Source organism: Pan troglodytes, chromosome 9 (genome assembly GCF_028858775.2).
Source record: "Pan troglodytes isolate AG18354 chromosome 9, NHGRI_mPanTro3-v2.0_pri, whole genome shotgun sequence".
NCBI lineage: Eukaryota > Metazoa > Chordata > Mammalia > Primates > Hominidae > Pan > Pan troglodytes.
This window is the reverse complement of record NC_072407.2, coordinates 38,432,736-38,448,980: the sequence shown is the minus strand read 5'-3', so window position 1 is coordinate 38,448,980 and position 16,245 is coordinate 38,432,736. Positions and strand designations below refer to the sequence as shown.

General features: G+C 42.2%; 1 protein-coding gene and 1 pseudogene across 1 annotated transcript in view; both read right to left on the bottom strand.

The window, feature by feature from the left end:
* CAT (catalase) overlaps positions 1-1,708 on the bottom strand; it is a 33,845-nt gene extending 32,137 nt beyond the window's left edge. The window contains exon 1 of the mRNA XM_001147928.7: positions 1,243-1,708. Coding sequence (XP_001147928.1) covers positions 1,243-1,308 — 66 coding nt within the window. The 5' untranslated portion in view covers positions 1,309-1,708. The remainder of the gene's footprint in view (positions 1-1,242) is intronic.
* LOC100608618 (corepressor interacting with RBPJ 1-like) lies at positions 1,423-9,281 on the bottom strand (annotated as a pseudogene).
* Between the last annotated feature and the right edge of the window lie 6,964 nt (positions 9,282-16,245).

Below are 16,245 nucleotides of genomic sequence, written 5' to 3'. Positions count from 1 at the left end.
CAACCTAATGGTATATAACAAAGAACAGGGCCAAGAGGGGAGATTTTCCAGGCCCTTGGAGGAGAATGGCAGCCTTTTCCCAAACAGGGAACCATTAAAGCAATCCATGAGCACTTAGCATTAATACCCCAGTTCACGAACCTCAGTTTTGAGCAAGAGCACTAGGCAGAATAGGGAAAACAGGGCTGCAGTCCTCTCTCTACCATTAACCAGCAGCCAGGGAACAGGGCAAGACCTTTAGACTCCCTGGGCCAATCTGCCAACAGTAGACTCAGACCAGATGCGGTCTCATCTAATCCAACCTCCTCATAGATGCCCTCTGAGACTCTGCACCCGTGGGCACAGGCCAGGAATGCCTCCCCCACCACCAAGTTAAAATCCTACTCATTTAAAAAAATTCCTGTTCAAATGTCACCTGCTTTGTCCGGCCCACCTGGTCACTCCCTCTACATTCTACAGATAACCTGTATTAGAGCCCTCACCACGCTGGTGTGTAGTCATCTGTTTATGTGTCTCGTCTCCCAGACTAGACTCTCAGCTTCTCAAGGGTGTTGTTCTTACCGCACTGGAATTTGTACACCTTGCCCCGGAACAGTGCCTAGCACCTACAGGTGCTCAAAGAATAGAATAAACGCATTAACCAATCCCTAATGTCACCCCCCAGCTCTAAAATGCTAGGCTTGACATTCTGAAGTGCAAATGAGACAATGGATGTAAAAGTTCTTTTATTTAGTCGTTTAATAATGTGCATAGTACGTACCAGCCACTGTGACTGGTGCTGGAGACATCAAGATTGTAAAACACAATCCTTGCCCTGCTGGGACCCCACAACTATGAAAGCGTGTAAACAGTATTTCAAGAAGGGCACCGTTAGAGCCTGGTTCCACTTCTCCCCTCACTGACTTCCTTGCAGCTGCAGCTCTCTGCCTCTTTCCCCATGAGCCCTCATTCTGTCCCCAAGCTGCGACCTCTGTCCCAGTTGGCAAAAGTGCAAAATTCTGAAGCAACCACCCGAGCCTGTCGCGGACAACAAAGCCTGCAGTCCCGCGCACCACTACCCGAACCCCCCTCCCCTGCTCCGGCGAATGTAAGAGTCCGTCTGCACCGAAGGGGATCCTCCTGCCCAGTGAGCCGCGGTACAGTCCCTCCGAGCGCCGCCCCGGGGGAAGCCGGGCCTTTACTTGCCGACGCCCCCGCTTTCTAAACGGACCCTCGGGCCCGCTCGGGGAGCACAGAGTGTACCTGCGCGGCCCGCTGCTCCTTCCAGTGCTGCATCTGGTCGCTGGCGGGATCCCGGCTGTCAGCCATAGCGTGCGGTTGGCTGTGCGGAACACTGCAGGAGGGCTCGGCTCGTGGGTCTCCACCTTCAGCAGGCAAATCTGCCTGTTGCCCTGCGGCCGTGGCGACTTCAGGCTCAGCCAATCAGCACCACACCCTCGTCCCGCCCCCTCGGGAGGACTGCCTTCTGATTGGCTGCTCGGCGCTAGGCAGGCCAAGATTGGAGCCCAATGGGCTCGGAGCAGGGCTCTCCGAAGGAGGCCTGAAGACCCGGAGATACCCAGGAGGGTGCGGAAAGGAGGGGTCCCGCTCTGGCCCAGCAATTGGAGAGCCTCGCCCCGCCGGCCCGGGGTGCCCGGGATAGCCGAACCCAGGGCGGGGCTCCCGGTTATCAGCATCCTTCAGGCCGCCCTGGGACGCGGCCGTTGGTGGCCTGCAAGTTTTGCACACGGAATACTTAGACCCTGCTGGGTGGGGCCTTGCGCTCCGTAGCTATGCTTTCTCAGCTCTTAAAAAGTCAGCAATCCTGGGTTAAATTACTCTGTATAAAATTAAATTTTGCCATACGCTAATGTAAGTATTATTTGCAACCAAAGGATGAATGGATACTTTTCTTCTTCTTTCTTAGCTCTTCTTAACTTATTCGTGGATTATCACTTGCTAGACTAGTATACTAATTATTTAATATAAAAACACTCTGAAACGTTTATCTCCGTACAGATGGGTGTTGATTTCCTCCTTTACCAGAGAAAAACAACTTAACTTAGATGGGAAAAATGTATTCCCTTGTGATGGGAAAAAATGTATTCAACTCTGGTACACTGCCAAATTGGCTTCTTTAAACACTGGAGAAATCTGCTTCCCCAAATTTTACTCCCAGGTAAGCAGGAATTTTGAAAAGCTTTGTGTCTTTAAAAAGCTATGTTGAAGAGTAAAATACTTAGTAATATGTAGTACAATATTTAGTAAGTTACTGACTAGTTTGTCATTGTAATCAAAGAGTTTGAATGATTTCTACACCTCCTCAGGTGCTAGGATTTATCTTTGAGCACCTTAATATATATACATAGTATATACCATCATCTTCAAATTAAAAGTCATCCGCTTTTAATTTTTTCCAGTACAACTACATATAATGGGTGGATATATAATAGTGGAAACTTCACATGTTGTTCTTGATATTACAAAAGTATGATAAGAATCTTGGGCATAAAAGTGGAACTTTAGCAGTTCATTGGAAAAGAAAGCCACAAATTGATCTTTAGCGCCCTATACTTTTCCTATATTAAAGACAGTTGTAAAGATGCTGTTGGCTGTGTAATTTGGTGTCTTTTTCTACCTGCCCGATCCATACTGCCAAGATTGTAAACTCCATGTGGGTCAGGATCCTCCCATCCATAATTTATTGAGCACTTACTATATACCAGGGACTGTTCTCAGCTTTTTGTATATTTGCTTAGTTAACCCTCCCAACAACCCTATGAGTTAGATACTAATATTATCTTCATTTTACAGATTAGGAAACAGAGGTATAGGGAGGTTAAATAACTTGCCCAAAGTTACACAGTTGTTAAGGGATAGTCAGGATTCTAGCTTCAGCTGTTCATCTCCAAAGTCCACAGTTTGTTGAATAAATAAATGTTGAAATAATCGAGCAAATCATCTTCTTAACTAACCAACACAAATATCAACAAAATAAATAAGAGACCTGGAGTCATATGTTAACCTTTGTTCATTATATAAACACTGTCCAGCATGTTTTTTTTTCCTTTGTTTTTGTTACTATGGATTTGAATTCCTAAAGAATTATTTCTAGAGAAAGAAATGGAGAAACAAGACTGGTTTCTGATCTTGTCATATCTTGTATTTTAAAATAAAGGGCAGGCTTACAAGTAATGACAATAAATTTATAATATTACATAGGAGGCTGGGTGCGGGGGCTCACGCCTGTAATCCCAGCACTTTGGGAGGCCGAGGCAGGTGGATCACTTGTGGCCAGAAGTTCGAGACCAGCCTGGCCAACATGGTGAAACCCCACCTCTACTAAAAATACAAAAATTAGCTGGGCGTGGTGGCACACGCCTGTAGTCTCAGCTACTCAGGTGGCTGAGGCGAGAGAATCACTTGAACCCAAGAGGCGGAGGTTGCAGTGAGCCAAGATCGTGCCACTGCACCCCAGCCTGGGTGACAGAGTAAGGCTCCATCTCAAAAAAATTAAAAATTAAAAAAAGTCACATATTAGGTGGAAGTTCTATCGACTATAATTACAGCTTAAATGAAAACACTTCTAAAAATCAGCCCTAGTTAAAAAATACTTGAAACCAAACCAATACAGTTACCTAAAGGTAATTGCAAGTGATTGGTTAGGTAAACAAATTGGGTTCTAGGTTTTAATATTTTAGTCATATGAATTCATGGGTATTTTTATTGATATAAATAAAAATGTTATTTAAAAAATGCTGTTCTCTGAAGTCAATTTTCAGAACTCAATGAAAATAAAATATACTGGCACAAGACATGCTGTTATTAATCCTGGTATCACCAAATTTGAAACCAAGCTTGCAAAGTAGACCATGTAACAAATGTTCAAGAAAAACGTTTGAGTACTCAGCTAGGAATCTTTATAGACAAATTTTATTTCATCAGTATTGCAAGAAAAGAATGGAGAGAATGAACATTATGTGTTGTTGGATGACAGGCATACAAGACAGCACAAGGGGTAATTACTCTGTTCTGATTCCACCCATCCTCAGAGAGGCCAAGAATGTTCTACATATTTCAGTTTCATTCTCTTCACAGTGGCCTTGTGAGGTAAATTCAGAGTTAGGCAAAAAGGAAGAGAAAAGAACACGACAAGAAACAAAGAGAGTTACAATTCAGTATTGGCTGTTGGCTTTAAGAGAAGAGAGTAAACATCACCATAGCTCCGTGACTCCTGTTCACTGTGGAACAGGCTTGAGCAAGCAAAAGAAGAAGGTGGGATTTGCTTAAAAAAGTAGCAGTGGTGTTATATGCAGTAGCGGCACATACCTTCTGCTCTGCCTATTTGGCTGCACCGTATCTTTCCCGCTTTAATATGAATAATTGCCTACTTGGGAGGAGGCAACCCAGATGTCCTCTGGTGTCTGGTGATGGCCATAGCATGAGCTATCCTGAGGAGAAGAACATGGATGTGCCTTTCCCCGCCTCGGCCTTACGTGCCATGCTACTGATCTGGTGTTTGCAAAAAAAGGAAACATAGGCCAGGCCTGGTGGCTCACACCTGTAATCCCAGCACTTTGGGAGGCCAAGGCGGGTGGATCTCTTGAGGTCAGGAGTTCAAGACCAGCCTGGTCAACATGGCGAAACCCTGTCTCTGCTAAAAATACAAAAATTAGCTGGGCGTGGTGGCGCTTGCCTGTAATCCCAGCTACGCGTGAGGCTGAGGCAGAAGAATCGCTGCACCCAGGCTAGAGTGCAGCGGCGCGATCTTGGCTCACTGCAAGCTCTGCCTCCTGGGTTCATGCCATTCTCCTGCCTCAGCCTCCCGAGTAGCTGGGACTACAGGTGCCCGCCACCACACCCAGCTAATTTTTTTGTGTTTTTAGTAGAGACGGGGTTTCACCGTGTTAGCCAGGATGGTCTCGATCTCCTGACCTCGTGATCCACCCACCTCGGCCTCCCAAAGTGCTGGGATTACAGACGTGAGCCACCTCGCCCGGCCCTTAACTTATTTTTTATACTTACTAATGGAGGCTTGGAAAATGCAGGATAAAATATCAAACAATCATTCAAAGATTATGATAAACAGGTAACATTTTTACCAATATTTTCTCTCTTTATGTAAAGGAGTGTGTGTGTGTGTGTGTGTGTGTGTGTGTGTGTGAGAGAGAGAGAGAGAGTTTTACAATGGATCCTACAGAATACGTAATCTTATATCCTGCTTTTTCCACCTAACATTATCAGATAAAACTTTTTCCAAGTCATTAAATCTTTTTCCAAAATGTGATATTTTTCTCCTATGCCTACACAATTTGCAATCAAAGGACTATTCCTTTATTTACATACTCCTTTACTGAGAACATTTAAATTGTTTTCTTCTATAACAGTACAGTGACATCCTTCCTCCACATTTGTATTTATTTCCTTAGGACCTATTTTCAGAGGTCATTTTTGGTTCAAGTCATTTGAACTTTTTAAGGTTCTTGTGACATGTTGTTGATTGTTTTCTGCAATACTCGAGCTAGTTTATACTGTCACGGGCACTGAGAGTGTGGATTGGAAGTGCAATTTTCAAGATAGGTGAATATCTGGATTCTGGATGTTCATCAATTGCATATTTCATCACATTCTTCTGAGAGAGAAGGCCTCTCGTGTTATGTTCAGCCATAACCACTAACCCATGGGAGTCATCCAATATACTGGATGTCTGCTGTGTCCTGGGCCCCCTGCCTATTGGGCTCTGGGAGTACAGCAGCAAAGGACGTGGACATAGACAAAGAATCAGGCAATAACACGGGGAAAAAGTGCTGAGAGAAGGGAAGGCCAGCTGTTGTTAGGATTACCTAAGAAGGTCGCCTAACCTGAACCTGCTAAGTCATGGAGGCTTTGAGTAAAGCTGAGAAACTGAATAGGTGTCAGGCGTGGTGTCAGGAGTAAGCATTATATGATCCACCCTGCTACTGCAGAAATCCAAACAGATTGTTAACCACTTTTCCCTAAAAGTCTGACTTCATTCATGGTGATATGGAGATGGCTTGAGTAGGACTCAGTAGCAAGCAAATATTTACAACAGGTGTTGAGCCTTTTTCAAGTTTGTGCAGGTCCACTGGCCTCTGAACTTGACTTTGACTAGCTTAAGCTCCTGCGGCTCACCCACATTCCCTCCTTGCCTCTGGGCTCCTGCAAGGCTTGGGTCAACCAGTCATGTTTAACTACTGGGATTCACATGCTTGGATTGAAGTTATTTTTCCAGTGCTGCTGTCTTAGAGGTATTTTGCTTGCCTCCCTTGTTTATGCTTTAAATGTTGCACCTGGGCTTGACCTTGGGTTTAAGTCTGTTTGCAGAAACCAGACATGGGTTCTTGTACTCTGACAATAAAAATAAAAAGTCAAACCTCATAGACAATCAACACATTCATTATGGACTGAGAGCACACACAATTATGCATCTGTGGAGAAATGAATAGTTATAAAGTATACATGTTTGGGTGGAACCATTGGTCATAGCTAGGAATGGTCAACTAGGGGGAACGGAACAGGTATCTCTCTTCTCCCTTTCTTTACCATAAACCCAGATCATTACCTAGTAGGGCTCAAGAGACAAATAGCATGGTACATGGTTAACAGCCCCAGCGCTAGCATCAGAGCACTTGGGGTCAAATCCCACCATGGCCATTTACAAACTGTGTGAACTTGGGCAAGTCACTTAATTTTTCTAAGCTACCATGTTGCTTTTGTAAAATGGAGATAGTAACGCCTTCTATATTAGGTATCATCCAAGCTTCTATAACAAAAAGAGCCTCCCAAAAAACCAACAAAATAGCATAGACAAGATCAAAGCTTATTTCTCTCACAATAAAGCATTTCAGACCTAAATGGTACAGGGCTAGTTAGGCAGCTCTGCCATCCTCAATAACATAGCTTCCATGTCTGAGTCCAACGTAGCTGCTCACTTGATCATAACTGCATGCCAGCCAGTGGGAAGGGGGACAAAGGAGAAAAGGGAGCCCCTGTCCTTTCCTTTTTAGGGCACAATTTGGAAATAGCACACTTTATTTCTACTCACATTCCATTGGCCAGAATTTAGTCACATGGCTATGCCTAGCTATACAGGAAACCGGGAAATGTAGTCACTGGCTGGGTGGCCATGGGCTTGACAAAACTCAGGCATTCTATTATAAAAGAAAAGGGAAGTGAATATCGGTGGCTGATCAGCAGCACCGGCCACACTGACCTCCAAGGGTTGTTGGAGGATTAGGGAAGATTATATGAACCATATGAGTTAGTTATCTGTGTTGTCTGATTATTAGTATTTCTATTTATTCTGGAGTGCCGTGTATCTCTTGTATGAGTTGCAACGCTGTTCAGAAAATACAGCAAACTTTGTTGTAGGATATCCTATTATACTCATCCTTGTGGGATGTGCTGTAGTTCAGAGACTGCCTCTGGACACTGAAGTTTGGCTCCAAGGTCACATTATGATGAACAAAGGCCAACCACTGCCCTAAACCAAACCTTCCTATCCCACAAAACCATCCTTTCAAAACATATTTTGTTTAATTAACAAACACTTAATATTGCTCCTACTATGTCTAGGCTCTACACTAAGGGATTTCCCAATATTAACCCATCTAATCCTTATAACAATCCTATAAGGGGGAATGAACTCTTACTACCTTCACTTTACATCTGAGGGCACTAAGGTACAGAAAGGTTAAGTAACCTCCCGAAGTTACCCAGATAGTTTGCAATGGGGCCAGGATTCGAACGAGACAGTGTGGCTCTGGAGATCACATCTCCACTCCTACGTTGTTCTGCCTGTGACAAAGTGGGCAGGAATACAGGAAGATCTGGAGTGAGTGTTCTACATTCTTATAATTCAACTCCAGCATTGCACTACCCTCTGCCCACCTGAAGACGTGGTGTTATGGGAAGCACCCTGAGTAAAGCAATTGTGAAATCCATGTTTTGTACCCACATAGTTGAGAAGAACCACAAGAAAATGACATTCTTCTCAGTCTTTAAAAGACAAAAAATGGGAAGTTGTTATGGATTTGTAATATAAGAGCATGACAGGCCTAGAGAGCCACATGGGATTGAGGAACAGCCAAAGGCAGGAATGAGAGTGCTGGAGAAGAGGCAGCTTGCAGAGCAGCAAGGATGAAGGAGGAGGAAGATCTCTAGCTGCCTCTGCTTGCTGACAGCAAAGGGCAGGCAGAGACTTAGCTAAACAAGTTCATTCAAAGAATCATTTTCCACCAAGCAAGAGGACCTGTTGCCCTGTATCATCTTATATGCAGCTCCTGTTCCAGGATATGTGGACATAAACAGATTCAGTTTGGAGACACTGTGACATGAAGCAAAATTCTCCTTCTTGTGTCAAATGTGGAAAGCAATTGCTCCAGGCAACCTGAAAATGAAGATCTATTTACTTCTTTTTTTTTTAACTGAGAAAATAAAGAGAAACGTTATTTTATTTCCTTGTTTGTCCTCTATATAAATTCTGAAACAAATAAATCATGTCTAGTGCCTACCTGCCTCATCAGTGGGAACTGAACTTGCATTGATTCCAGAAAGACCAAACAAAGGACAGTCTCAATCTGCAGTGACATGATCCCATTTGTGACATTTAATGCAGTTCATATTTCTAACCTAAGTATCAAAGGGCTAATTTTTTTTGTTTATGTAATCTTTGGCATATTTTTCTCATGGAGCTTCTTTCTGCCATTTAAATTTGTCTTCATTCTCTCCTGTTTTCTTTTTTCTCTGTTTCCTTTTTTAGCTCCTGGTGGGGCCTCACAAATGAAATTAAGGCCATTCTTTACACATTCATCTCCCATAAGCAATCTATTTTCATATGATTATTGTTCTTTAAGATACTGCTGCCTTCATTCTTCTTGTTTCTTCTTATCATATATTTTCTGTTCTGCCATTCACACTTTTTTTTTTTTGAGATAAAAGTCTCACTCTCTCGCCCAAGCTGGAGTGCAGTGGCGCCATCTCCACTCACTGCAACCTCTGTTTCTCGGGTTCAAGTGATTCTCCTGTCTAGCCTCCCCAGTAGCTGGGACCACAGACACACAGCTAATTTTTGTATTTTTATAAGAGAGGAGGTTTCGTCATGTTGGCCAGGCTGGTCTTGAACTCCTGGCCTCAAGTGATCCACCGGCCTCAGCCTCCCAAACTGCTGGGATTACAGGCATGAGCCACCACACCCGGCCCATTCATACTTTTTTGATACTGGATTTGGAGGCAAGATGAACATCCTTCTTGCACATGACATTGTCAGAGGATTTCCCCATCCTTGAGCCAGAGCTGGGGAAAGCAGTGGCTAGCTCTGTAAGCAACATAAACGAACTACTTAGCAAGCACTAGCTTAATTCTCTGAAACTTTGTACTGGGATTTTTCCCAATCCCATCCCACCCAATATTCTAAATGTCAATGAATAACAATCACCGTTGCCTTTCTCTTGTCTGGCTGGCCCCTGAGGTGTGAAACAACTTACTGGATGGGCAAATTATAGATGATACAATATTAGAATTTGTATCATCTTTCTCTTAATGCCCTTTTAAACTCTGCATCCTCAAAAGAAGCCAGAAGCCACGTGGCTCAGCTTGGGGGCCTGTAGTTTACCATGTTGTCTTCTCAGGAAGACCTTCCTTGACCACCTCTTTTAATCTTATAGCTTCCTCTGGCACTTCCTGTCATGCCTTCCCTGCTTTATGTTTTCTCCGTGATCCTTCTCCCTTTTAACATACTATATAACCGATTTCATTTGTTTATTGGGTATTTCTCCTACTAGAATAGAAGCCCATGAGGATTGGTGGGTTTTGTTTCTGGTTTTGTATTTTCTGCTTATTCTTAGCACCTGCAACAGTTTTCTGGCACCCAGGATATTTGACTAAATGAATGAACAAGCAAGTGAATTAATAGATGAGGTAATACCGGGATAAACCATGTTACAAATAACCAGAGTAAGTGACAATTTGCCTCGAGGGATTTGAGAGAGAATTTGATCAGATGCCTGGCTCAAATACAGATACCCTCCCATTTCATTTTTAAATATATTTTCCTTTAGGACTTGAGTACTTTCCCATATTCTCAAAAAGAGTCCTCTTTTAAAAAATAGGTATATTGCCGGGTGCAGTGGCTCATGCCTGTAATCCCAGCACTTTGGGAGGCTGAGGCGGGCAGATCACCTGAGGTCAGGAGTTCGAGACCAGCCTGATCAACATGGAGAAACCTCATCTCTACTAAAAGTACGAAATTAGCCAGGCATGGTGACATGCACCTGTAATCCCTGCTACTCGGGAGGCTGAGGCAGGAGAATCTCTTGAACCAGGGAGGTGGAGGTTTCAGTGAGCCAAGATCATGCCATTGCACTCCAGCCTGGGCAACAAGAGTGAAACTCTGTCTCAAAAAAAAAAAAAAAATAGATATATTACCCCCATTATGAACCTTCTGACATGGTACACCAGGAAGGACTCAACATCGCTTCTGTGGCATTCCTATCAAAAATGCATCTGAATCTAATCTTGAGGAAACATGAGACAAACTCCAACTGAGGAACGGTCTACAACTGGCCTTTTCAAAATATCAAGATCATGGAAGTTAAGGACTAAAGAACTGTTCCAGTTTAAAAAAGACTAAGGAGACATGCCAACTAAGTATGAAGAGTGTTCCTGGACTGGGTCTTGGAACAGACGGAAAAGACTTCAGAAACATTATGGAGACAATTTATGAAATTTAATATAGGCCATAAACTTAATATGAATAAGAATATTGTATCAATGTTAAATTTCCTTGTTTTGATCATTAGACTGCAGTTATGTAATCTCTTACATCAGAGATTTCTTTTGTGTCTTAGAAAATACATATTGAAGTATTTAGTGGTAAAGAGGCATGATGTCTGCAACTTACTCTCAAATGGGCCAGAAAAAAAATATACATCATATATATCCATATACACACGTAAGTAAAGAGAGCAAGCACTTGACAAAATAAATAGAGCAAAATCTGGGTAAAGGGTAAACTGGAGTTACTTATACTATTTTTGTAACTTTCTGCAACTTAGTATTATATCAAAGTAAAAATTTACAAATAAGTATACGTATATTCCTAGGGTGAGTCATACATGAGCATCTCAGGTAATACCTTCATTACAAGTTATTCAGTAGCTGAGAGCAAGAACTGGACACTCTCACTTTTGTTACTTCTTCACCCCAACCTGAGGACCCCCACATGAAGATGAGGAAGAAGTGGAAGACATTAAATTCAAACTTCACCTACATCACCGTTTTGCCTTGGACCCAGTGACTTTTACAGAAACAAATTGAGACACAGAGAAGTTACATAGATTAAAAGATAGAAATACGGGTTAGGGCCAGGCAAGGTGGCTCACACCTGTAATCCTAGCACTTTGGGAGGCCAAGGCAGGTGGATTGCCTGAGCTCAGGAGTTCAAGACCAGCCTGGGCAACATGGCGAAATCCTGCCTCTACTAAAAATACAAAATATTAGCCAGGCATGGTGTTGCATGCCTGTAATCCCAGCTACTCAGGAGGCTGAGGCAGGAGAATCTCTTGAACCTGGGAGGCGGAGGTTGCAGTGAGCCAAGATCATGCCACTGCACTCCAGCTTGGGTAACAGAGCAAGACTCCTGTCTTAAAAAGAAAGAAAGAAATACAGCTTGGGGTGGCAACTCACACCTGTAAGTCCAGACCTCTGGAAGGTTGAAGCAGGAGGATCTCTTGAGTCCAGGAGTTCGAGACCAGCCTGGGCAACATAGTGAGACCTTATCTTTACCAAAAAAATTAAAAATTAGCTGGGCATGGTGGTTCACACCTATAGTGCCAGCTACTCAGGAGGTTGAGGTGGGAGGATCAGTTGAGCCCAGGAGGTGGAGGTTGATCAGTCCACTGATGATAGCTCACTGCACTCCAACCTGGGCAAGACAGCAAGACCCTGTCTCAATAAATAAATAAGTAAGTTAAAAAGTAGGAATATATAAACAGTTAACCAGACAGGCTACACAGAGAAATGACCAAACTATTTTCTTAACCCTTATACATTATGAGATTTAATGTATTAATACTTATAAAACCCTGAAGTCATCTGACAAAATGTACCCTAAGCTTGCCTTTTATTATCCTGAGATAAGGAATTACTTGACAATGAACATCATTTCTGACTTTTTTATGACAGTATAATTGGTTGACATTAGTTTAATAAATATCAGTCACAATTTTCAAAATAGGCCCTGATTTTATGGCTGCCTTTGGTGATGTTTGGAACATGCCATCTCTTGTGCTATTAAGTTTACAGATTATTCTGTGTATTGTTCTGTTAGCAAGAACCCTAACAACACAAGTCTTGATGTCTGAAGTTAACTAAGTGCAAGAAAGCACCTTATCTTATAACAACTTGCATTCCTCAAACATCTGAGCTTCTGTTGAGCGTCCTCAGTAATCATCAACCCTAAAGTAACCCTTGAGCAAGGGAAAGTAGGGTGTTGGAAAGGAGCTGGGGCCGCTGAAGCCCACGACAAAAAAAAAAAAAAAAAAAAAGATGCCAAAAGTGCCAGTCATCAAAACTTTTGAGTGCTGTAATGAACCCTCCAGGGAGCATTGTAGTTGGGAGAATGATTCAGCAGTGGCTGACCCTAGGCTACATGGACAGATTCAACGAAGTTTATGGTCAAAAGCATTGCACTGGCTGGAGGCAGAGGAGGTGTGTGGTTTGTAACAGAAAAAGGCATTTGTCCTCCTTACATCATATTACCCTGTGTTATTACTCTCTGCCCCTCTCAAATATATCAACACGAAAGCTCTGTGACCTAAAGATGAAAAGAAATCATTTGCAAAGGTCAAACATTTTTGTGTTATGAAACACAAAAGTCTATGAAATCCACCACATACATTGTGAAACCAAAGTCAAGGTTCTATTTATTCTGTGCCAGTTCAGTGTAGGAAGAAAAAGAAGTGATGAGGCATATTTTTAAAGACAAAAACTTTAAAAAAATGGACAAAATTATGACTGCAGACATGTGGAGAGTCCTATCTACACCCTGTCAGATGGTCCAAACACTCCACTCCCAACCATTTAGCCACACTTTGCATCTGTTTATGGCTACATCTAGGAAATCAAAAGCAGATGACAACATCATCACTGCAGCCAATGTTTGTAGCAAATATTCCTTCTCTCCAAAGGCTTAGAAATTTGTGAACGTGGAGCCAGGAAGACGGAATCATAATTAAATGCAGATGTGCTATCATGTTATGCTATTATGCACCTAAAAGAAACAATGACCTGGAGTGCAAAACCAGTGTCTCCCTGAGAGAGCCCCAGATGGCACAGTCGGGCTAAGGACAGATTTCACTGTGGGGACCTGGCTGTGAAGGAAGGCCTAGAAGGAAACTAAAGAGATAAACATTGAGATTAGAGAGTCTGCCTTCGTCAATTTAAAAAAAGAAGAAACAAAGATATTAGAGAAAACTCATATTGATCAAGACTAGATCTCAGTTCTGAAATTCGGAGGAAAGTACTGTTTGTCCAGAATAAAAGGAGGGAATTTGCAAAATCCAAAGAATAGTGGATAAGGCATGGATTAAAATAGCTTCAGGCCAGGCACAGTGGCTCACTCCTGTAATCCCAACACTTTGGGAGGCAGAAGCTAGAGGATCGCTTGAGCCCAGGAGTTTGAGACCAGCCTGGGCAACATAGTGAGACCCTGTCTCTAAAAAAAAAATTAAAAATTAGCTGAGCATCATTGCACACGCCTGTAGTCCCAGTTACTCCGGAGGCTAAGGTGGGAGGATTGCTTGAGCCTAGGAGGTTGAGGCTGCCGTGAGCTGTGATTGTGCCACTACACTCCAGCCTGGGTGACAGAGTGAGACCCTGTCTCAAAAACAACAAATAAACAAAAAATAGCAGCTTCAGTAGAAGCACATTTATCCAGAGGTGGAGGGAAGGAGGGCTGGCTACAAGAAACCTTCATGCTCAACTGGCAAATTCAGCTCTGATTGTAAAGTATAAAAGGAAGTATTTTTAGAGCAACACTTACTCAGGAAACAGTAAAACTGAACATTGTGTTTCATCATAACTGGCTCTAACTTGCTGTGGCTGATTAGGACCATAAATTTTGAGTGACTCAGGTATGCCAGACCCTCAAAGAATCTAACTGAAAACTGTTTATTGACCAATGAACCACAGGACTTGTTTTAACCAACATACAGGCCTGTGGACTCTTTCCTCTCTATCCACAGTGCTAGTTTTCAATCCTTAATTTGTGGCCGTTAACAACCGCTGATTTTTCCCCCCTCAGTGAAACTACTCAATCGACTTTTTTCTATAAAATATATTCCATTGTCTGGCAAGTTTTAAAAAAACACTTGATTTTTTTTTAAGCACTGAGGATCTTTATATATATATATATATATATATATATATATATATATATATATATTCAATAGCTTTAGGGGTACAAGTGGCTTTTGGTTTCGTGGATGAATTGTATAGTGGTGAAGTCTGAATTTTCAGTGCACCCATCACCCAAGTAGTGTTCTTTGTACCCAATAAGCAGTTTGTCATCCCTCATTTCACTTCCACCCTCCCCCTTCTGAGTCTCAAATGTTCATTATACCACTCTGTATGTCCTTGCATACACATAGCTTAGCTCCCACTTACAAGTGAGAAAACGTGGTATTTGGTTTTCCACTCTTGAGTTACTTCACTTAGAATAATGGCCTCCAGTTTCATCCAATTTGCTGCAGAAGACCTTCTTTTGTTCTTTTTTATGGCTGAGTAGCATTCCATGGTGTATATAGACCATATTTTCTTTATCCATTCATCAGTTGACGAGCATTTAGGTTGATTCCGTATCTTTGAAATTGTGAATTGTGCTGCAGTAAACATATACATGCATGTATCTTTTTGATTTAATGACTTTTTTTTTTCCTTTGGGTAAATAGCCAGTTGTGGGATTGCCAGATTGAATAGTAGATCTACCTTTAGTTTTTCAAGAAACTTCCATACTCTTTTCTGTAGAGGTTGTATTAATTTACATTCCCACCAGTAGCATATAAGCATTCCTTTTTCACCACATCCTTACCAACATCTATTGTTTTTTGACTTTTTAATAATAGCCATTTTGGCTGGGGTAGGTGATATCTCATTGTGGTTTTAATTTGCATTCCCCTGATGATTAGTAATGTTGCACTTTTTAAAAATATGTTTGTTGAGCATTTGTATATCTTCTTTTGAGAAATGTCTATTCATGTTCTTTGCCCACTTTTTGATGGGATTATTTGCTTTTTTCTTGCTGATTTGTTTGAATTCCTTGTCGATTCTGGATATAAATCCTTTGTTGGATGCATGGTTTGCAACTATTTTCTCCCATTCTGTGGATTGTATGTTTACTTTGATTATTATTATTATTATTGCTGTACAGAAGCTTTTTCGTTTTTGTTGCGTTTGCTTTTGGGGTCAGTCATAAATTTTTTATGTAGACCAATGTCCAGAGGAGTTTTTTCAAGGTTTTCTTCTAGAATTTTTATGGTTTCAGGTCTTAAAGATCTTAATCAAATATCTTTTTTAAAAAAGAGGAACGTGAACAAGAAAGATAAAGGATGATGTGTGTAAAAAGCTAAAGGTGACTCTAGCCCCTAAAAGCTGTATAAAGAAGGGTAGAGTTTGGAAAGTGCCAGCTAATACTTCCCCATCCCAGGTGTGAGACAAGGACAATGGAAGGGATGTGAGTACACAGGGATCATTAAGAGATATGTGGCCTCTTTGGATGTAATTCCTGGAGTCCCAGCCACCACTACTGGCCCCTACCTCCATCCCAATGCTTTGGATTTCCTGGTTACAACAACAGTGGGAAAACTGAAAATCCATTCTTTTTTTTTTTTTTTTTTTTTTTTGAGATGGTGTCTTACTCTGTCGCCCAGGCTGAAGTTCAGTGACATCATCTTGGCTCACTGCAACCTCCACCTCCGGATTCAAGTGATTCTCATGCCTCAGCGTCCCATGTAGCTGGGATTACAGGCACCCACCCCCATGCCCAGCTAATTTTTGTATTTTTAGTGGAGACAGGGCTTCACCATGTTAGCCAGGCTGGTCTCAAACTCCTAACTTCAGGTGATCCACCCACCTTGGCCTCCCAAAGTGCTAGGATTACAAGCATGTCTGGCCTGAAAAGCCATTCTTGCAAGAGCTGTTGGTTCGACTCTTCACTTGGAGTCCAGGTTTCTACTGCCAGAGGCACCA